This window comes from Hipposideros armiger, unplaced genomic scaffold (genome assembly GCF_001890085.2).
Source record: "Hipposideros armiger isolate ML-2016 unplaced genomic scaffold, ASM189008v1 scaffold_1032, whole genome shotgun sequence".
Classification (NCBI taxonomy): Eukaryota; Metazoa; Chordata; class Mammalia; order Chiroptera; family Hipposideridae; genus Hipposideros; species Hipposideros armiger.
In genome coordinates this window covers 57,156-81,513 of record NW_017732382.1, presented here as the reverse complement: position 1 = coordinate 81,513, position 24,358 = coordinate 57,156, and the positions used below count along the sequence as shown (strand labels likewise).

General features: G+C 39.0%; 1 protein-coding gene across 5 annotated transcripts in view; it reads left to right on the top strand.

Moving 5' to 3' along the window:
• The window catches only part of CLCN5 (Cl-/H+ antiporter 5), a 153,448-nt gene that overhangs the window by 110,896 nt on the left and 18,194 nt on the right, over positions 1-24,358 (top strand). For 2 of the 5 annotated variants that reach the window (XM_019631681.1, XM_019631680.1), the window contains 3 exons: positions 3,690-3,836; positions 19,283-19,434; positions 21,846-21,945. In XM_019631681.1, the coding sequence (XP_019487226.1) occupies positions 3,690-3,836; positions 19,283-19,434; positions 21,846-21,945 (399 nt within the window). Of the gene's footprint in view, positions 1-3,689; positions 3,837-16,944; positions 17,149-17,259; positions 17,342-19,282; positions 19,435-21,845; positions 21,946-24,358 lie in introns of those variants that run through there. The other 3 variants (XM_019631683.1, XM_019631682.1, XM_019631684.1) reach the window with 3 other exon arrangements.

The following is a 24,358-nucleotide window of genomic DNA, read 5'->3' as shown; positions in this document are numbered from 1 at the left end:
TCAGTCTAGTTGTGGAGGACGTCGCTTCACTGGCCCATGTTGGTATTATCATTGCGCTCTTCCCGGGTGAGGCAGATCAGTCGCCAGCCTCTGGATGGCCGCTCACAGCGGCTCCACAGCTCACAAAAGCGCATGCCAGCTGCCAGCCAGCCCCACTGCAGCCCAGCTCCAGGTTGAGCTGTTGTTCACCATCTTAGTTGTAGAGGGCACAGCGTCACTGGCCCTCATGTGGGATCCAAACCGGGGCCCTGCTGCTCAGAGCTAGCGTCCCAAGCCAACTCCTAACCACTTGGCCGGCCCATATTTCCACTTTTTTTTCCCATTTTCATCCTATTGAGTTTGAAGTAGCAATTGAAGTGTCAAATGGAATTCTTGGGATTTTGGGACTGGAGGTTGAGGTAGAGTTGAGAGCTAGAGGTAGTAGGTTTCCTTAAAGGATGAAATTAAGTACAGTAGTCCCCACTTTATCTGCGGTTTTATTTTCCATGTTTCAGTTCCCTGCAGTCAACCGTGGTTTAGAAATATTAAATGGAAAATTCCAGAAATAACAATTCATAAGTTTTAAATTGCACACCATTCTGAGTACCATGATGAAATCTCGGACCATGCTGCTCTTTCCCACCCCAGATGTGAAGTATCCCTTTGTCCAGCGTATTCACACTGTGTACACTACCTACCTAGCAGTCACTTAGCAACTGTCTTAGTTACCAGATACACTATTAGAGAGAGACTACATTCACATAACTTTTATTATAGGATATTGTTATAATTATTCTATTTTATTATTGTTAATTTCTTACTGTGACTCATTTATAAATTAAACATAGTATTATAGGTATGTATGTACAGGAAAAAATAGTGTATGTAGGGTTCAGTACTGTCTGTGGTTTCAGGAATCCACTGAAGGTCTTGGAATATATTCCCCATGCATAAAGGGGGGCTTTTGTAAATCAGAGTAAGGTGGGGAAGGAGCTGTTATCTCAGATCCAGAGCAAAGTAGAGGGGCTTTTTTTTTCCTTATTAAATAAAGAGCAAACACACATCTTCCTGGATGACAGGAGGAAAGACAGATTCAGGATTTCCTGTTTTGTTCATAATAGGAAAAAAACTGCTAAGGATCCTGTGGTAGGTCAGGTTCCCTAGAAGTGGCAGCTGAGACAGGGAATTTGTTTAAGCGCATTGTTTCAGGAGTGCTTGAGAAGGGGAGTGAACGAAGCAGGATAGAGCAGGGTGAAGAATCTGGCGAGGATAAAGGATTGGGGAGCAGCGAAGGAGATTTGCTAAGACCACAGAGCATGGGTTCTTAGTATCCTAGGACTCATTTGATCCACATAGCAAAGGTAGAGTTTTTGTAGCTGAGGACATGATTTTATGATCAGTAATTTGGTACATTTACTCGTATTAGTACCTTTGGGTAAATGATGCTACCTTCCCTATGTCGCTACCTTACCTGACCGTGTGTCACCATGTCAGCATGGTAATATTCCTGGGGGACCTATTATTTTGTTCACATCTGTACAGAGTTCAAGCTATTTGTGCATATTAAGGAAGAATATTGGGAATGAATTCCTTTTATTTATATTCATCCTTATCTGTAAGTGAATGGCAGGTTTCCCTTGGAATATCTGTTCTCTTGGTTTCAACCATCATCATGATGTGGATGTCTCTCACATCTTTGTCTCCCAATCTTCTCATCTGGCCTACTCAGCATCATTTTTGTATCTCTCTCCCTATCCCACAATGATTTGTACATGACAGGTGGCTCATAAATATTACTCACACTTCAGTCAGGCTGGTCTCTTTATTATTAGTGAGGTATTGTGAAATTGAACAAATGATTTGGAGCTTAACGTTTTTTGACACTAAACTGGGCGAGTTACTTACCCTGTCTGAGCTTCAGTTTTCTTGTCTGCACTAGGAGTGGTAATACTATAGCATAGGAATGTTGGAAAAATGAAGTGAAAGAGTTCACTTTAAGCACAAAGTCCAATGCCTGAAAAGTGATAGGTACCTGGTAAATGTTGGTTGTTTCTCCTTTATGTTCAATGTTTAAAATATTTAATTTATCTACTATGATTCCAATTTTTCAGGCCTATTGCTTAATTTAACCTATTTGGTTTTTACCACATTCATCACACATAATTCTGATAACCTAGAGTAAGAAGTTTCTTGAAAGAGCTGGATGGGCCGGCCGAGTGGCATGATGGTTAAGAACTGTCTTGGGATGCCAGAGGGCCCTGGTTTGGATCCCACATATGAGGGCCAGTGACACTGCCCTCTACAGCTAAGATGCTGAACAACAGCTCGACCTGGAGCTGGGCTGCCGTGAGTCGCCAGCGACAATGTAGGCTGCAGCCACTGCTGCAGTAGGGTGCCATGGGCTACTGTGTGTAGCCAGCAGCCAGCAAGAGCGGCCATCCAGAAGTTGGCAACTGATCTGCCTCGCCCAGGAAGAGCGCAAGGATGGTGCCAACTTGGGCCAGTGAAGCAACGTCCTCCACAACTAGACTGAAGAACAAAAGGACAGCAACTTGTCTGTTCCCCTTCCCCCAATTCCTCAATAAAAATTTTTAAAAAAAAAAAAAGGAAGAGCTGAAATACCTCAGAAGGAATATTACTTGCCTAATCCAATAGAACTTTGCTGACTATGATTCTCGATCAAGGTTTTATTTAAAAAAAAATTAGGGGAGAAGGGTAGATAAGGCAAGGTTGGTTATAATGCTGTTTTTTAAAAAAATCAATATATTAAGACTTTTTGAGTAAAATTGATATCTGAAGATTCGCACTTGGAATGTAAAAAATGTTTCACCTTTAACATTGAATTCTTAAGCAGAGAACAACAGTATGCCTCTTTTCCCTGGTATTTCTGTGCATCTATATTGTATTAGGAGCTCTGGGAGAGTCAAAGGCATAAAATAATGTTTTTGTATTTCCAAGTGGTTAGCGCATTCTCAGTAATGATTTGTACTTTTTATTTCAATTGATTACTTGTGAACTATTATGAGTTTTGTACTCATGTCCTCATTTGATTTGTTTTTTTGCATGGTTCTCAAAAAGCTACTATCAACTACATGGTAAGGGTAGAGGGACATTACATCTGGAGGGTAACTGAATATGCTAAGTAGTTTGCATGTCTGTATTGTCAAAGTAAGAGTATGAAATGAGACATAAGAATAAATGGTAACCCAAAAGGTGGAAACTATCTAAATGGATATAAACAAATCACCAGACAATGGGTATTATTCAGTCCTAAAAAGGAATGTAGTGCTGATACAAACTATAACATGGATAAGCCTTGAAAACATTATGAGATGTGGAAGAAGTCGGACACAAAGGCCACATGTTATATGATTATATTTGTGTGACATATCCAGAACTGGCCAGTCCTAGAGACAGAATGAGAATAGAGGTTATAAGGGGCTGGAGGTGGGAGGGGGAGGATGAGGAATTATATTTATTGGGTACAGAGTTTCTGTTGGGGATTATGAAAATTTTCTGGAAATGGATAGTGGTGATGATTGCATAACATTGTAAATATACGTAAGGCTGCTGAATTGTCTACTATAAAATAAGTCAAATAGTAAATTTTATGTTTTGTGTATTTACTTCAATTTAAAAAACAATAAGTGGTGAGGGGCTTGGAGGTCATTATAATAAGCCTCTTGTGTTTTTTTTTTTTTTCTGTACAGGAGCCATGGATAACAGAGGCTTTCAGCAGGGGAGTTTCAATAACTTTCGGAGCAGCTCCAGTGATGAAGACTTGATGGACATACCAGGGACAGCTATGGATTTCTCCATGAGAGATGATGTTCCTCCCTTAGATGGAGAAATGGAAGGTATCATTACTGCTGACAACAATTTATCTTTAAAAAAATATTTTAGTGTACATATAGTAAACTTCATTTATTTTCTGGTACACAGTCTGGAGTTTTAACGCATGCATGGAGTCTTGTTTCCACCACCACCGACAGGATACACAACAGTTGAACACCCCAAAGTATCTCCTCTTGCAATCCCTTTGCAGTCAGATCTCCCTACCCCACCCCCTGGTAACCACTGATCCATTTCTCTGTCCCTATAGTTTTTCCTTTTTGAGAATGTCATATAAAAATGGAGTCACATCATATGTTACCTTTTGAGACTCTTCATTTACTCAGCTTAATGCCTTAGAGATTTATCCAAGTTGTTCATTCCTTTTTGTTGTTGAGTAGTATACTATGGAGTGGGGTTGCTGGGTTGATGGTAAACACATGTGGAACTTATAAGAAACTGCCAGACTATGTTCCAGAGTGGCTGTACCATTTTGCACTTGAACTAGCTATGCATGATTGTTCCACTTGTTCCGCATCCTTGACAGCTCTTGGTATGTTCCATAATTTTTATTTTAGCCATTCTAAAGGTATGTGGTGTTCTCTCTTCATGGGTTTAACTTAATTTCCATAATGACTTATGATGTGGACCTTCCTTTTATGTGCTTATTTGCCAAGCTTATACCCTCTTTGATGAAATGTCTGTTCAAATCCTTTCTTCTTTTTATAATTGGGTTTTTGTTTTTAGTATCTGGAATGCACTTATAAAATGAGAATTCCCTTCATCTGTTATTTGGCTATCCTGTAATGTCATTCTGCGTACAAGTTCACAGTATAGCTAGCTGTACCATAGTTTATTTAACCAAGCTTCTATTGGTGCACATTTCAGTTGTCTCTACTCTTGCTATTACAAACAGTACTGCAATGAGCAGTCTTGTGTGTGTGTGCGTGCATGTGTGTGTGTGTACACAGGCATCTTTTAAGTATATGAAAACGTGTCTGTATCATGAGTGTCTAAGACTGCTTATTTTCCCACAGCCTTGCTGGTGCTAAATCTTATAATTCTTTTTTTCATCTTTACAATATTATAGGTAAAACAAATAAATAAATACACCCCCATTATTTTAGATTTTACTTTTTAAACCTAATTAATGACGTTGAGCATATTTTCATGTTTACTAACCATTTAAATTTCTTTTTTCTGGAAGTTCCCTGTTCATATGATATTATTAATCTTTTGTCTAATGTAGGTTAAATATATTTTTTCCATTTCTGTTTTTTTTAAATATTTAAATATTTAAATTTAAAAAATATTTAAAATTTTTATATAGCTAGGTATATCACCCTTTTATTTTGTGAATTCCGAGTTTCTTAATGTAATTAGAAAGGACTGCATCACTTTAAGATTAAATTTGTATAATTACTTAAAACTGTCTGGTTCTTTAATTGACTGGTATTGCCATTCTCAGAGTAAAGTCAGAGGACCAGAAACTACTGTCAGAATTCATTATTTCGCATATTTGTTTTAAGGACATATGGCATTGCAGATACTTGGCTAGGTTCTGGGAATTAGCAAGCCTTTAAGGCACCATGGCTGCCTTCATGGAAGCTGATTCTAGCTAGCTAAATAGACACATAGGGACTTATGATAGGACCTGTCCCTTAGAGTCATTTTCAGGGTTACATGGCACAATATAAAGTGCTTTAACTGTACCTGGAATCAAGTTAATGCTCAATAAATGTTAATTATTATTTTATTTCTTTTATTACCCTATAAGTGTTATAGCTCTTATAAGAACTTAGCAGAAGACTCATTGTGTATGTGTGTGTGTGTGTGTGTGTGTGTGTGTGTGTGTGTAGGAATGGAAAGATTTCATGTGTTTGAGAAGGGCCTTGAAACATTAGTTATTTGGTAGGAAGAAGAGCATTCTAGGCAGAAAGCAAGCTTTTATAGAGATAGCAACAGGCATAATATACAGAAAAAAGGCAGAATGTAAGCCCAGATAAGTAAATTGGGGCCTTGAATGTCATGTTGAGAAGTTTGTATTAATTGTATTGTCTCTGTAAGGACAAACTCCTTCACCCATTCATTCACCACAAAATTTTTGAGCACCTGTATGAACCAGGCCCTCTTGTATGCATGGGGATACACTGTGTAATTAAATAAGATTAAAGATGACCTGGAATTTAGATCTAGTTGGGTAAATGAGTAAACAGATTACCTAGTTAATTACCCATTGTGATAAATATTAGGATGGAAATAAACAGAATGACAATTGAAGATAACTGAGGAATATCAGTAGTTAGGAAGGTCAGGGAAGGCCTCTTTGAAGAGGTGACCAACTTGTGATGAACAGACTAGTATGAAAACCGCAGGTTCAAAAGGATAACAAGAAATTTGCCTAGTAAAGGAATCTCAGGAAAGCAACAGTAGAAGAGAGCCCCTGAATTTAAAGTTCATAAAAGAAAGGTACTCACAGTTTGCTATGTAGTGGTTTTTCATATTCGCCTATTTCTATAAAAGGGACACATGTTTGTACATCACTTCCACTTACATGTAGGTATAACCATAGTGAGTCAGTTATAACAATCACAAGCTCTAGTGAATTGGTCGGTTAGGACTTAAACTGGCTACCTCTTCTTAAGCCTTCTGGCTAAACCATAGTGGTTTAGCTTAGTCAACATCATTGCTTCTGAAAGAAAGTGATTTCAAATAGCATTTCGGTCACCAAAGTACTTTTTTTTAGCTGAGCCATCCTGCTACCTGTTGGCAGCCCAGCAGCAGCTCAGCTCGGGCCAGGAATCGAACTGCTAGTTGGTCAGAGCTCACACTCGTGAGCAAGCTCTTAACCAACTGAGCCACTCGGCTGGCCCACCAAAGTACTTTTGTATGTTCACGTTGCTCTTAGTAGGTGACTGGGGCAAGCGAGTATCTATTTTTCTCTTTTCTTTTTAAGGTTTTTTAAGTTTTTATTTTTTTAGTTTCAGGTATACAGAGCAACATAATAGTTAGACATTTACACCCCTCACAAAGTGTTAACCCCTCCCCCAATCTGCTACCCCTCTGACATCTTATATAACTGTGACAATACCATTGACTATCTTCCTCATGCTATACTCCACCTCCCATGACTCTCTCTCTCTCTCTCTCTCTCTCTCTATATATATATATATATATATATATATATATATATTTACGGTTGACATACAATATTATTCTACTTCAGCTTTAGTTGTACAGGGCATTGGTCAGGCATCTACACAGTCTATGAAGTGATCCCCTGATAAGTCCAGTACCCATCTGGCACCCTACATAATCTTTACAACATTGTTGATTATATTCCTCATACTGTATTTCATATCCCTATGACTATATTGTATGTACTAATTTACACTTTCTAATCCCTTCACCTTCTCTGCCATCCCCTCCCCCCATCCCATCTAGCAACCAACAGGTTTTATTTTTCTATATCTCCAAGTCTGTTTCTGTTTTGTTTGCTCATTTATTCTGTGTTGTTCCCTTTTAATGGACTAGAAAACAGAGACAGACAAGATTTTGGTATTGCCTGTGATTGTAGAGCGTGTTGTTACATGAGAAGTCCTACACCACTTTTCATTAGCCTTTACAGGAGAATGACTGCTTATGGTTTACAAGTTCTGACCATAAAATATTGAGGCTACTTTCCATGAGCCACACACGAAAATCAGTTCAGTCACTATACTCTGTAGTGATGTAATTTTCTTGCTTTGCTTTTTAATTGTTCTTACTGTATTTAATATTTTCACATGGGATTTCCTAATAAAAACAACAACAAAAAAGGTCATAAAGTCCTTGATATTTGGTGGTGAAACTGTGCATAAAATATTGCATTTTGTACCAGGCACAATAGCACGTACTAAAAAGATTAGTTAAAAGGAGCTTGAAAGGCAGTAGAAGTGGTTCTTGTTTTCCAGATGGCTAGAGGGATTGATTTATGAGGAATGAATAAATAAATTATTCATGGCATGGTTAAATGCATCTGAGGTAGTGTTATAGTAGTCTGTAAATTAGAGGAAACATAAACATGGAGATCTGAAAGAAGGGGGGAGGGAAGAAAATAGAAAAAGGGTTTGAGTAACGAAAAATTTCAGAGCTGTTCTCATAGTCCATCTGTTCTCACTTGCCTGCCTCTGCAACCTAGACCTCATGGTCAACCATTCATTCATTCATTCATTTATTCATTCATTCAGTATTTACGGAGCACCCAGATATGAACCCAGCACTGTGTTGTTTTAGTAATGCTCTTCGCGTCCCTTCTTCCCCTCACCTCCTTGTCTTTCTACCTAGCTACCTTGCTGCTACTCTCTAATTGTTGAATGAGGAGACATTCCTGACAGAGAGCAACAGAGCTAAAGGCACAGCAGTGTGACAAAGTCTTTTCTATTCAACAAACACAGAGTCTGCAGGTCAGAGGTCAGAGGCTCCTGGGGTGAGGATGGTGGCAGTTGGAGCTGGGGGGAGGCGAGCAGGGGATAAGATGGGAGATATACTTAGAAATCTAGGTGGGGTCCAGATTATGTTTGCTTTTGGACCTTATCTTGTAAGCAAGTTGTCATTAAAAGATTTAAAAACAGTAATGATATGATCGAATTTGTGTTCTAGAGAATTTATGGCAGTGTGGAGGATGGATTCAGGGGAACAGTAGGTTGGAGACTGGAAGACCAGTTAAACCATTATTATTTTTTTTAATCTAGACAAAAGATCAAAGCCTTGAATTAAGACAACAGAAATGGAGAGAAGGACTAAGTTCTAGAGAAATTTCAGAGGTGGGATGAATAGGACCAATTAGATATGGGGAATAAACTAATAGAGAGTCATGGGAGACTTCAAAGCCCAGGGGGAATATAATAGCAGTCCGTGGCCCCCTGGCATGTGACAGCGTGCCCAGACCACCCCCATGGGCCTCAGCATAACCTCCCAATGTCCCAGGGAAGGTAAAGCAGTTTTTTTAAATGGTAAACATGATGGTGCATGAAATCCACCAAAGTAAATTGTGAAACAGGTCATTTTATAATCTTCTGTTTAAATCTCAGTGTCTGTTGGACCTGTGTCTTGTGGCTGTGGTCTCATAAATTTTAGTCCAGTGGTATAGCTCTTTGTTCTCCCTGCCCCCCCCCACTCCTGTCCCTGACTTCAGCTTTTTCAACCCATTTCCTGGAAGCACAGGATCCTGTTGACTGTGCTTCCCCACCCCCACTTAGGTGGAATAAGAAGGCTGGGAAGGAAGGGAGCTAGAGAGGGAGGAATGTTTTCCCCCAACTGGGATAAGGCTCAGCCAAAGAATTTTCCCCTGGAGCGGAGGCCTTTGTTATAGAGAGCTCTGGGATATTTCAGTGATTACTCTTTACCTCCCCTCCTCAGAGCCAGGAGGGGATCTTTCTTGAATCTGTCACTGAGAACTTGCTGGAGTACCAGGAGGAAGAACCCACAAACGTGTAGGCCACAGGAGTTTCTCACTCCCACGCAGGCCCACGCCCAGCCTTCAGCAATTCGTCCAAGTTGCCATTTAAATGTCCCTATGAGATTATGGTTCCAGCGTTTGCTACTCTAGGTAAGCAGATCTCAGCTGTGTCTCTTTGGATAACCCTGTTGCTTCAGATTTGGATATTGCAGTTTCCCTTGCAACCTTAACTCTCTGGGAGGGGGCGGGCCCAATAAAAGTTATTGATTTTTCAGTTTTGTCCAATTTATTCAGTTTGTTGTAAGGATGGGAGTGACAACTTCTAAGCTCTTTACTTGCCAGAGCTGAATCTCCATTTATTTTCCACTTTGACCCCCTTCTTGGGAGAGAGAGAGAGAGAGGGAGAGAGAGGGAGAGAGGAGAGAAAGAGAAAGAGAAAGAAAAGGATTGCTGTAATGTTTCAGGAGTGTGTGCCTGATGTTTCTGGCATCTGTGGCCAGGAGGTACTCCAGGGATACTGTAGCTATATTGGTATAGCCCTAGTTAACAATATGCCAGAAGCCTTGGGTCCCAGGTTGTCCTGTACTTCATTGACGAGCTGAGTCTTACTTTTCTAAGGTTTGGTAGTGCCATTTTATGATCTGGCCAGAGAGTGTTCTCAGATAACTGTGCAATCAAAATACTATTTGGAATGCCTCAAAGCTCCGATCTTCTCAAAAGTCATTTAGCACAATGTATGAGTGACCAAAAAAAAAATTATTGCTAAAATTATGATAGAGTACAAGAGTTGGAAAGGACCTTAAAAATCATACATGAGAATAACCCCCTTATTTTATAGATGGGAACCCTGAAACCCATGGTTATTAAGGCAGTTGTCCAAATTGACACAACTAGCGAGTTGTAGAACTAGGGTTCGGATTTGTATCTTCTCACTGCTAGACAGTAGATCTGATCATAAAGACTTTCTTCGCATCAACTTTCATTGAAAAACTTAGTAAGCCACCTTCTTCTTGGTGCTTTCCTCCTGGTGTTGTCCAGAAACTGTCACCTACTTTGTTTCTAAATAGCCCAGTGGTCTGCCTCTCAGAATGGAAGTGCACCCTTTGCAGTGTCCCATTTCTACTCTTTTAGCTGTGTTATCATTTTTTCTTTTTAGAACCACTTATATAACACATAAATACACCTCACTATTTAAGATTCAAACATTACACATGTATATAAAATGTGAACCCCCTACTTCCCACTCCAGAGATTACCCCTAAAAATAGTTCAATATAACCCTTTCAATTCTGTTTCTATCCAGTTAACGCACAGACATATTTTATTTTATAAAAAATCTACTTATTATTTTGTGACTTGCTTTTTTCACTTAATATGTTTGAGGGATTTTTCTATTTCAGTACACATTAGTCTAACTCTTTCCTTGCATTATTCACCCATCACTGGACTCTTTCATTGTTTCTAGATTTTTGCTACTACTAACATTGTTGCAGTGCATAACATTGATGTACACAGGTACAAGTGTTTCTTTAAGAGCAATTCCTAGCTTTTATATAAATGTTTTTTAACTCATTTTTCTGTCCATGACATCACACTATTCCCATAAATCCAAGAAGAATTTCCTAATTGGTACTTTTTCTCTTGAAATCCCCCCCATGCGCACACACACACCAAACCCCAACCCCTGCAAAAGAATAATGAATGGCTAATCCCTTGTCCCCCAATTTTGTTTTTCCTTTTGGAGATTAATAGAGAGAAATGAAGCAGACTTAGTACAGAAGAACTGGAGAATTGCTGCTTCTAAAACAATAATTACAAGTTATTATACAGGAGCATGCTAGCCAAAGGTTTTCCCAACACTGTAGAATGTAATGTACATTTTAAGGCAGTATCTCCCTACCCATTACATTCTCCAATCTTTTTTTAGTCCCATAAATGTGTAAATTTGAGAAGGAAGGAATGAGCAAGAAATGGAGCAAAGGGCTATTTTCTTTTTATAGTCAACCCATTCAGCAACTTTGTCAAATCTAACCTCTTTTTTTTTTTAATTTTATTGTTAGTTTCAGGTGTACAGAACAATGCAATAGTTATCCTTTTCACCCCTCACGAACTAACCTCTTTTTTTAAAATTAGTTTCAGGTGTACAACACAGTGCAATAGTTATACTTTTTACCCCTCAAAGTGACAACCCCTCTCCCCCAATCTGCCGCCCCACTCACCCCACCCCGATATCATACATATCTATTACAATTCCATTGACTCCACTCCCACACTCTACTCCACATCCAGTGACTTTATATATATATATATATATATATATATATATATATATATTCAATTATAGTTGACATACAATATTATACAACATCAGCTTCAGGTGTACAGTGCAGCAATCTAGCCTCTTTATGTCCACTTCTCCATTGATTTCCATGGCATTCTAGTCCTGTGGGAGCCTGCAGATACCAAGGCATAATCCTCGTGCAGTTTTTCCTAACTATGGTAATTCTGGCAATTTAACACCCTGGCTCCACTGGTAATGAAAGTGGGTTGGGTTAGGAACTTCCAGATTAGAGCAGATACTCGGAGTAGGAGACGTAACAGGTACACCCCAAGCAAATGTCTGCAACCCAGTGGAGCTAGAGCTGTACCCAAAGGGAAACAAGGAGTCAGAAGGTGGTGTTAGAATCTAGATTCATGCCTGTTTCTAAAGCCTTTCCACGTCCCTCTCTGCCATGCCCCACCTTCCTGTATACTTCGCATAACTCAGATTTCATCTCAGTGATACATATCGGAGATCTGGTTTCAGTTTCTGCCGTTCTGTTACCCATGTCTCTCATCATCCTTTTTATTGTCTAGCTCTCAGCAGAGTTGGAATAGAGAGCTTCGTCTTTGTTGTCCTTCCTGCCTCTTAGACAACTTCAAGTTTTAACCTGCTGTGAACAGAAACCACAGAAGTCAGTTCCTACATGAAATGAGTACTTGGGTGACACTCAACACAACACAGGCACTGACCGATCAAATTGGGTGTCAGATATAGGGCTGGGCTGTGTCCTTGAACCTCCTGGTGTTCCAGCTACTGCATCATGGGAACTTTCAGGACCCATCTAGGGGACAGTTGGAGGGGAGGAGAGTCCTCGGGAAAGAGTGGTTATTTACAGCTATGGAGGTATTTCAGTATTTGAGAACCAGTATGGCTGTACAGATGTGGGCCAATGGAATAGTTGCCCTGAATAAGTATTCCAGGGGCCAAACTAAGCTAGTGTATTAAAGCATAACATGGTCCCTTGATACTATCCAGGACTCAGATGGGAGGGCTACTCCACCATTTACTTTTCAACCACTGGGTTTGGGTAAGTGGGAAAGCCAAATATTGGGCTGTCGGAAAAATCATGACGCATTTTTGCAATGAAAAACAGAAAAAGTACGTCATACGTCATGACTTTTCCGGCAGCCCAATAGAAGCAAAATGGAGGCACACATTGATAGATGGAAAGATCCTAAAAATGTTGACTAATTATTGGGTCTTGAGCTCTTATGTATTCTCAGATATTAGAAGTGAATGGAATGTGAAAGGGTTCATGACTTATGGGGAGATCTAGAATGGATGAACCATTAAAGAAGGGAAGGGGGTGCCGGTATGGAAGTGAGAAGTGGCCTACAGTAGGCTCTTAATCCTTGCATGATTGCTGTAGAATGAAGGAAAAATTTAAATCACCCCAGGATGAATATCTGGTGATGTGTGCTAGGTAGTATTGAATTTTTTTGTAGATGTGGTTCCTGCCCTGTAAAAATACAATATATCCCTGTAAAAACTGAAACACACTTTAAAAAATGGGACTATTTTCAAGTTCTGTGATACATACCAATATCCCTGCCCCGTTTCTTTGAGAGCTTTTTCCTTTCTTTAGGCTGCTGCCAACAAGTGCACCCTCACAGGGCCGTGATACTGCTAAAGCAGTGCTTCAGGGTCAGTGCACGAGGTTCTTTGTATCCTCTTTCCCCCTGTGTTTTTGTTAGTGTTTAACTAGTTCATTTAATCAGTTACTGTTCAGCCCCCAGGTAAATTTCTAATGGCATATTGGTTAGGGATTGAAATAAACATCATTCTCAAGTAGTAATTTATTTTCTTGTATTTTAAGGGGTTTTCTAGTTTTAAGCATCATGTGAGTTCTAGGAAAAAATATCAGAAGGTGTTTCCATAAAGGGAAATGAGCTAAATGCTCATTTTATATGCCTCCTCATTGAAGTAGCGTGTTTCTAAAGACCCATTGTTTAGTGTTTAGACCTAAGAGTAGCCTACTGGGAAAGCTGTTTCAATATTGACTTTTTTCGGACTAGTTTTCTGTATCCCCCTTCCCCACACTCAAGTAATGCAAATTAGCCTTTTGGGCACTTTTCTTCTATCAGTCAAGTAGAGATATAATTGTACTTTAACTTGAATAATTTTGCTGTTAGAGCATGAAATCATTTTATATATAACTTAGGGCATACTATGCCTTCAAAACTGGAGTTAATTTTTACTTTTTTTTTGTATAGAGACAAAAATCTAGATTTACCTAAGTACCAAAATTTGACATTTAGAGTTAGTTGTTTAGTTTTACTCTACCTTTCTTGGCAGAGTATTTACACCAGAAACTTATCTCTTAATACACAGGTTTTTTTGAAAATCCTTTTGCATTTTGTTACTTTCTTTGTACGTCAGTAGTTGGTCCCGGATGGATAGGTAGTCTCTGCTAACATTCTTGACAACTAAGTCTTATGAATTTACTTTCTTTCTACTAAGTAAGAAAATGCTGGGGAAAGAAACCAACTGGATGTAGAATATGGCCCACAGCTTAAACTATTTATCATCAAGCCAGATATTATAGATACCTCTGCAAAACAGTACAAACAGTTTAATCCCTCTCACTGGTAAAACCTAAAATAATAGTAATATCATTGTCATCATCATTATTATTATGCATTAAAATACTTTATTTTTCCTATTCTAAAATTATAATGAATATTATAACATTCCCGGTTCACACTTGTGCCAAATGCCCATTAAGTGGTCTTTCTATGCTGAAAGTTTCAAAAGATTGCTATAGAAGTCACTCACATTTTAGAAATAAGAAAATTATCTGATCAGGTCTGTGTTCCAGAAAGGTAACTCTGCTTGTCCCCAGTAACTATATTACTGTGTTTCTATCATAGGATGCATTAAAAATTGATAAGCATTTCTTTGTCTTATTTTCTCAGCAATATCAGTTGACCTACACATGGCAGTCTGTATAATGAACATATAGTAGAAATTACAAATGTGGCAGAGAAGGGAATGGAGAGGATAGAAAAGAGTAAAAGAAATATAACATGTCAAATTTTGAATACCAGTGTGTCATTTCTTAATCTGATTTGTATTTAAATCCCATTTTAGTATGAGGGCTGCATCATAGCTACCAGCCCTCTAGTTTTCAAAGAAGTAAATTTACATGGAATAAAAGTCCTTCTCCTAGAAACAGAGATATAATTTGAAAAGCACATAAACGTTCATCAAAGTTATTAATATGGTACTTGTTATGCAATCCAGTCACTGTATGTTGAAGAACTATACATTTTTTTCAGGTACCAAAAAACATAGCACCTTGAAGTGTAAAATAATCTAATAAGGTAATATAAATCTTGTTAAATAATGTAAGTGAATTCTGCAGTGGTCTTCAGATACTATACATATTTAATAAAGAATGACTTTGAAGGAGGATTATGAAGTTAGGCATGTCCTCTTTAAGTAAGATATATATATATATATATATATATACACACACACACACACACACACACACATATATACATACATACACATACACACACTCTTTTCTAAAAGTGGATATATATAAAACAGTCACACTTGGGACACAATAACTTTTGTTGTTTTTTAAGCTTTGTATTGTAGTTCATTGCCACGATACTATCAGTTGCCACTTTATTTTAACTCTTTTCAGTAATGCTAGATCAGTTTATCAAGAAACTGAGATGTTATAATAATGATGGATGACTGAAAGCATACAGGATTCCTGAAGTTCCTCACATTTCATAAGATTTTGTCATATTAACATTTCAGGATGCACTAGGCCTTAAGAACTGATGAGAGTACCCCAACATTTCAGAGGGCTCCATTTAGGTCTGATTTATTGGAGGACACTGACGGGATTAATGTTTGAAAGTGGCTGACTTGTGGATTCGCTCAGGAAGTTGCGAGATGGCAGTTTGATTCTTCTTTATTGGACTGGCCATATTGCCAATTAATTAAGACCTGCTTAAAAATTGCCTTCGGAATAGGGCTGGGGAAGGGAAAGCCTTTAAAACAATGCAAATGTAATAGTGAATTTTTTTCCACAGCTGAAATAACCGCTTTTTCCTGGTTTGGATTAATGAGATCAGATTTGATGTTGCTTTCTGGCTAGAGCCACTAATATTAAGAAAGAACTCATTTTCTTGACTGCATTCTGGGCTTTCAAAGTTGCTAGGTGATTTTAAAGAACTAACCTTATATAGTCATTTCATGTGCAGTTCAGTTTTTTATATTTTTCTCTATGATGTTTACATAGAAAGACCTAAATAATGTGTGTACAGTTTAAAGAATAAGTATAATGTCAACACTCAGGTAACCAACGCTCAGATCAAGAAAAATTACCAGCATTCCAGAAGCCCCACCCTCACCATGTGCTTCCTCCAGATGACAGCCCCCTCTCTTACTCTGGGTAGCCACTGTCTTTACTTTTGTCATTTTCTTGCTTATCTTTTTAACATAGTCTCTTACATTTGTATCTTATACAAAAATCTATAATTTAGGTTTGCCTGGTTTTGAACTTACATGAATAGAACCATGCTATGTGCACCATTGTGTCTGAGATCTTTCACTCTGTGTTATGACTGTAAGATTTTATAATTGTTATTGCTATTCAGTGCATTTTTAAGAAAGTTTTTACTTTTTTATTTTGTTAAATTTACTGGGGTGACATTGGTTAGTAAAATTATATAGGTTTCAAGTGTACATTTCTATAATACATCAGCCTATATTTGATACCCTTTTTCCTCTTCTATATTTATGTTTCCTTTTTATACTTAGGATCCCTGTAACTCTAAATGCTTTCAGAGATTTCTACTTTGCCTTCTTGGATTTTCTGTTCAATCAGGTCTGAAGACTAAAGCTTGTCTTGACCCCAGTTTTTTTTAAAACAATTTTTTTATTGCAGTAACATTGGTTTATAACATTATATAAATTTCAAGTGTACAGCATTATAATTTTATACCTGTATATCTTATTGTGTGCTCACCTCCAAAAGACTAGTTGCCATCTATCCCCATACATTTGACCCCCTTTACCCATTTCTCCCTCCCGCTAACCCCCCTTTACCTCTGGTAACCACCAATCTATTCTCTGTATCTCTGAATTTGTTTTTGTTTTGTTCATTTGTTTATTTTATATTCCACATATGTGTGATAGCATATGATTTTTGTTCTTCCTTGAGGGTATTACACTAAGTGAAATAAGTCAGATGGAAATGGACCCCAGTTTTCTGAACTGACCTGACTGCCCCCCAGTTTGATGGCATTTGTTTAGATGAGACTACATCTTTAAGGCTTCTGTGCTCCATTAAAAATCTTCCTTTCTCCAAGGCTGGTCCAAGGGTCTGGTCATGTGATTCCAACAGTGACATCACACTCTGACCGCTGGGGAACACTGGTGGTTCTTTAGGTGGCGTTTGTTCCTGTGAAAGGCAGAGAACACAGCAAGTGCCCTTCTAAAGCAGTTCATACCGGGGCTCCTTCTGTAAAAGCTCCTCAACCTAAATGACCAAATGTGGGCTGCCAAGGTTATTTCTTCCTAGAGGCAGAAAAAAAGAAAGCTGTGATTGAAGGTAAGCAGACTTGAGCCTGGCTAGGGACCGAAGCGTGACCCCAGGGAGAAGGGAATCTGGAGAATCACAAGCAGTCTGTTGTCAGATTCTAATCACTGCCTGCTCTTTCAGAGCTAGCTGCCTGGCGATTCGCGTTTATAGCAGGAGACTTTCCACACAGAAGGATGATGCAGTGCTCGTGTTACCTAGTGATGTAAGAGGATTCTTTCTTTTCTGTTAGGAAGCTGTTGCAGATCTTCATTTTGTCTTAATATCCTTCCAGGTGGGGGGGGCTGCATTTGATCTATAGTGTAACATTAGATTGGATACTTTTAAAAATCAGTTTCTCAAAATCCTTTTAAAATTTCTTCTGAAAGGAGCACTCTTAAACCACAGCAAATTCAAGTGAAGCGTTAACCTGCTCTACAAAGTACATTTCTGATTGTTTGGTGCCCTGTGTTCATGTCAGCAGCTGTCTTGAGAATTGAAACCGCTTGGTTTTTTTCTTCCCCGCTCCTCACGTACTTGATTCTCTTTCTGCCCTCATTTCCTAGCTGGCTGTTTCCCTCCAAGCTCTCAAACAGCCCACCAACACTGATCTTTATCAGCATGCCACTAACATGATAGGAAATGCTGGGCTGGTGATTCAGCAGCCAACCATTTTACAGCCAGGTAGGCTGGAAGATGGGGAAAGGACTTTGGTTAGAGGTTTTAAGATTAACTTGTTCACCTCCTCCACTCCAGCCCCGCCCCCCAGCCTCACCCTCAGTATGGTTTGGATTCTGCAGAGCATTTTCTTTCAAATGTATGTGTTGCTTGTGAAGGGTATGCTGAATCAGGTATTTGGAAGGTTGAAATTTGTAGACCAGGTACACCTTGGTGTGTTAATTCAAACTGACCCTATGAGAGTGCTCAAGTCATATTTTAGAAGTTTGGAGTGAAGATGGGGGCTATGGGGGTCAGCCGAGGCCCACTTTGGCCTTCTCTGCAGAGGAAGTCATCACAGTCTGGATAAAGCTTTGTCCCTGCCAAGGTTGATGCTGCAAATGTGAGCTCTGGCTGTTAGAGTTCAGTGATGTCATTACTCTGCATTTTTCCTCAGTGTGCATTTGCGTGAATACCTGAATACTGTTTACACTGTGTGTTTAACAGCAAAATATGGTTCCTCCAGAGGATTGTGGAAATATTTTGAACACGTTTGTTCCACGATACTAAGTATTCATACCTTGTATGAATACAACTTCTGAGTTTGAATACTTCTCCCTCGTCACCACTGTTCATCTAACAAACTTTGGTTCAGCTGACATTTATTGAGTCTTGGACAGGTGCTGAACGCTGGAGAAGGCAGTGATGAATCATATCCAGGGCTGCCCTCAAAGAACTTCTATTCTAGAAAGGGTGGTAGGGCATTTGCATAAGGAATTGTAATAGAAATGCTAAAAGCAAAACAGATACAGGACTGTGATAGTTGGGCAAATGGATATGTTTCTTCCGGTTGAAGAATCAAGGAGGGACATCATCATGGAGCCAGCCCTGCACTGTTCTTTAAATCTCTACTTGTAAATCTTAGACCATTCTGATGTACTCAGTAAGTTTCTACAAGCCTGTTACATCAGGGATCAAAGTCTTCGACCTATTGAGGGGAGGTATGTACATTCCAGCCAGCTTAACTCTCAAAGAGGCCTACATGCTTCCTTTGGAGTCCCCGCTCAGGCAAAAGCCACCTCCTAGGGTTGAATTACTGTCTCATAAATATAAAATGCTTTCTGCTGTGATGTCTGCAAAGGCCTTTGACCCTTTTGTCTCCCTTCCATAACAGAAACTGAAATTCCTAAGCTGCTCCAAGGCCCTGTCCTTTGCTTCGTAAATCCTTTCCCACTGCACTTCAACTCCTGTCAGTTCTCCCTTTGTGCTGTCACTCTCATCTGTCCCCTTCCATTCACACTGCCTTAAGACACTCATCATTTTGTGCCCAAACCACAGAAATCTCTGAATGTGATGGATGTTCTCACCAGGTGACTGAATTTATTGCTTTGTCAGCACACCCTAACTGTAGTCATCTGACAGTTTAAGGGCTCACCTTTGGTGTGCAGAAAGGAGGTATTAAAAATGCCCAGTGTCTGAAGTACTAATGTCTGATTCCTGTTCAATACAGAGGACAAGTCATACAATGGTGGAGGACTAGGTTCTTCAAATAGGATGATGGACTTCTTGGAGGAGCCAATCCCTGGTGTGGGGACCTATGATGATTTCAATACAATTGACTGGGTGAGAGAGAAGTCTCGGGACCGGGATAGGCACCGAGAGGTAAGATGAAAGACAGTACAAGAGTAAGTATTAAGAAATACCAGGGGAAGAAGTGGAAGGTGTATATATATTCTTTTCTTCAGACCTGGATGTGGCTGAATGTGCTTTCTATTGGCAATGTAGAGTTTGTTTGTTTTTTTTTTAGTTTTAAGGCATCTTGTATATGATTTTGAAAAGAACTTATATTTAATAATGATTTATCTTCCTATAGTAAGTGATTAAAAAGGATCCTTTTAGCCCTGAAATGAGTATAAATGCCTATGCAGACAGGTGAAAACAAACTTGGTGGGAGGGACCAGAATAAATTTTAAAGATTCTCCTTTGCCACTTTATCTCCCTTTTATGGTTTTCCCTTGAAGCAGGATTTTTAGAACTAAGAAAAGTAAATGGGCTTCTTTTAAAGGAATAAAAGAAAAGAATCTGAGACCCCTAGTATTGACTGAAGCACACAGGATACACTTTTTGTGATTATAGCTCGTGTACTAAAAGTAAATTTGTACATTTGACTCAAACAAGACCGATTAAATTCAAATTAAGGAGAGTGATTTAATATGATAGGTAGTATAGATGGTACTTATGGCTATGACATAGCTTCTTTTGAATATGACAAGAGAGTGATCCCCACTTTTCTCTTTTCAAAGTACTGTTAAAACTTCTCAGAGCAGTCCACCAAGCTCATTGGCCTTGAACTTGTTGCCGTGGATCATTTAACTGAGGGAATCATAATTTCTAGTTTGTGTTAGGAGCACATGGAGAGCTTATTTAAAAGGCAGGGCCCCAGTGACCCTGATTCAGTAGATGATCTTCTGGGGAGACATATCTTCAACTAGCAGTAGGTATTATTGTTTTTTCTTTCTTACTATTTCTGCTTGGACTCCACATTTAAAATTTGATTTTTAAGCTGACCCCATTCTCTCCTGAGTTCATGATTTTCTCCTCTCAGAGCCAAGTGAATCTCCTCAGCAGATCACTTTCTGTTCTTAAGCCTTTCCCAGCTCCGGACTGGTTTTGTTATGACCACCTGAACCTAGGAGTCAGGTTGTCCCAGGTACAGGTTTTGAGAAATTCCTTTGCAATCCCTGCATTTGTTATCATCCCACTGAGTTTTCTTATTGTAAGTAAAAATGTGATTTTTATATAACATTCTGTTTTTCACAAGGTTTCTGATATTTGGGAACACATGCATATTCTATCTACCCTATCAATTCAACAAGCAGCCTTTAAATTTTGGAATTGTATGGCTATAGAATTTCTGCCCTCTGTAATTCAGAGTTCAGTTTGTCATTAGTTGCATATTCAATGTTATTCACATTGTGAAAGTCACCTATGATAGGACAGGGGCATATTCCCCATTATATGAAAACAGTTGTGTCTGAGACAAATTATGCCAATGAATAATAATTCAAAATCAATTAAAATGTGTTTATCAAATATTCAAGGGAGATTTTTTTTTAGCATTAACTGTTCATCATAAGAATGGCAACATTGTCACAAGGAAAAAATATCACCTCTTCTACTTTCAGCACTAAGATAGAAACTTGAAATTATAGGTCAAAATGAAATTTTTTGTAAGTATTTATTTGAGCCAAACTGATGGCATATGCTGGGGAGCAAGATCTCAAATGTTCCTCAAGGTGAAATATTTAACTGCTTTAAAATTTTTATGATAATGTATCATAATTATTTGTGATGTTGCTGTGGATGAAGATGGGGTAGCTAAGTCACAGTTTCAAAGATAAGAATTAGAGGCACAGAAATGGGGGAAGTACCAATGACAAAGCTATCAGAATGCTTGGTTTTGAAATGTGAGCGCTAAAGGGTTAAATTGACAAGGCCAGGACCTAAAAGGTAAAACTTTCTGCACCCCTTGATGGCCTCAGATAGTCCCAGCAGGTCTTTGAAAATAAAGAGATGCATCCCTGTTATCATTTAATATCTATGATCAATGTAGTTATGGGTTTGTGGGATCAAGTCTGAAAATTTGCCTGACCTAAAGCCCAGCTCTGGATAGTAAACCTCAAATTGTACTTTCACCACTCAAATAAGCTTATATGTGTTTATTCTTCGAAAAACAATCAAACTATTTGCTGTTAGTCAAGAGACCATCCTTGGAGTACCTGGTGTCCAGGGCAGAAAGAGATGGATGCTATAAGAAATTAGCAGCTGAATGGGGAAGGCCTGAGTAAGATATTTACAGGCGTGGTAGATGAAGTTGGGAGTCAGTAGTCAATATACCTCAAAGTTCTTGGTGACATTGGTTCAGCCAAAGATTATTTGAAAAGTAACTCTAAATTGGTCTCTATTCCCAATGAGTCGATCTGTCTTTGTGTTCGTTTATGCTATTGCACATTTTGAGGTGAAAAAGCAAGGGTATGTGTAGAGTGTATCAATGTTTTCTCATTTCTCCTTAGATTACCAATAAAAGCAAAGAGTCAACATGGGCCTTAATTCACAGTGTGAGTGATGCTTTTTCTGGCTGGTTGTTGATGCTACTTATTGGGCTTTTATCAGGTATGGTAACTCTGTCAGTTTTCTAAACAAATCTAAAAATCATGATATGCCCCTCCCCTAAGTCATGACCTGAGTTGAGTGCTGTGCTTTACGATTTTCCTACGTGAAATAAATTGCTGGTGGACCTTTGGAAGCTCGATGTCCCCATATGTAAAGGGATGCTAATACCTGCATCTCCTTCCTTAAATAAATGAGGTTAAGTGAGGAAATGTATATAAATGCATTTGTGTGCTATAAAATGACATATCCATTTTAAGGTGCTATTAGCACTGCCTTTGGTGCTTGTCTTGAGGAAAAGCCCTCCTATTGGAAACAATCAGCTTTTTAAAAAACAAACAGTGGGGTTTAGGAGAAGACGTCCTGAGAGAATTTTGTGGCTATTTCTTTAATATCCGCTCTCCCATTTGTAAAGAAAAGCATGTAAGATACGGCTCATACTCTCAAGGAGCTTACCATCTCACTCTTTCATGATGGCTGAGAAGTGGGATGGTACCACCTTTCCTATCATCTCTGTTAACTTCCCAAGTCACTCCAAATAACATACAACCTAACTAGGAATAATACACTTGCTATGCAAATACAGCTTTAAAGCAAGTCCCCAAGCAGACTTCCTCTCCCATGGAGGAAGCAGAAAGCCAAGAATACCTGGCAGAGATGCTGAGAGTTGTATCCTTATGGCATTTAAAGATGGGTCTAGGAAGGTCTGGAATATTGAGATAAAATAGGAGTTAGGTGTGAAACCTGGAGGTGGATGGGATGAAATGGCAGTTAACATCACAGACTCTTGTTTGCAGCTGCTTGGATTTGAATCCCAGCCCCACCACTTGCTAGTTTTGTGACTTTGGGCAAGTTTCTGAACCCATGGAAGCTTTAGTTTACCTATCTGTAAAATGGGGATAATGAGAACCTATAATACACGTTTATTGTGAGGATTACATGCGCTGTAGCATACATGGCCCTCAGTACAGTGCCCCGTTGTGAACGGTGCTGCTGCTACTGCTGTTATCTAAAGATAATTCATGAGCCATGGGACTATAAGATGATTGCTGCAAATGAGGAGTGTCTCATCCATAGCTAGCTTTTCAAAGATGATCTAGGGCAGGGGTCAGCAAACTTTTCCTGTAAAGGGCCAGATAGTAAATATTTTAGGATTTGTGGGCCACATGGTCTCTGTAGCACAAAAGCAGCCATGGACAATAGGTAAACAAATGAGCGAGGTCGTGACCAAGAATAACTTTATTTACAAACATAGAGGCAGATTTGATGCTCGGGCCATAGTTTGCCAACCTGTGGTCTAGGGTGTTAATGTTGCCCCTTCTGGCTTGCACAGGAGCGAGAACGTGGTCTGACCAGTTCAGAGCTGGCTAATAATAGACTGGGTGGTCTGTGGTCCCAAGTATTGCAAAGATGCTGAAGAGAAGGAAGAGGGCTGAGTAAAGGCTGAATAGTTTAGCAGTTAGGAGGATACCAATGACCTTGAAAAACCATCCCAGCTAGCTATTAAGGGCCAGAGTTCAAGGGAAGGCAAGAAGTGTGGAAGTTTTGGAGATGCTGTATGGTCATTGGAAGTAGAGAAGGGACAGAAGCTCGAAATGGTAACAAGGATGAGGGAATACATTTTATCTTTAAGCGTAGAGGAAACCTGATAAAATTTGTAACCAGGGAAGAAGGAGCCACGTGGGGAAAAAAGGAAGAGAAGTAGAAGGAAAGTTGGGATTGAGGGTACCTGGGTTAGGCAGGATAAGACATGCATACGTGAATCAACTCGAGAACAAGCCAAACTCTGTAACATCGTGTTAATTTTCTGAATGCAGGCAATAAGTGCAATAAGAGTTAGAAGGAAGAGAAGGTGGGAGCCAGAGTGGCCAAGAGTAGGTGTCAAACAGTGTGTTAGATTTGACTGGGTTATTCAAGTATGTAAATAACCTGTATTAACACTTCTAGCACCTACCAAAACATACACATGACATGGCCTCCAGCCTGTTGGAATGTAAGCGTAATAGCCTCAACTTTTTAATGTATTTCTTGTCACTAGGTGGTCAGTCAATATTTTTCTTTCCCTCATACACACAGGGTATTTTGTTTTTAAGCATTGGAGAGCAACAATAGAAGCAGTGTGTCTGAATGCAGGAACAGTCTGGGAATTCAGGGGCTGTGAATTTTATGATGTCTTTCCTATTTCCCTAAAGTGCTATTCTAGACCATGTAATTTCTTTATGCCAGAATTTCTTCATCTGGATGACAGAAATGATGAGAAGGCCAGAGTCGAAAGTACTGTAACTATCTTAACCCTATCAGTCTATTAGCCACAGTGCTGAAGTCCCCATTTACTATTCATTTTCTCATAATTTTCTTTGATGAATGTTATATATATATATATATATATATATATATATATATATATATATATATA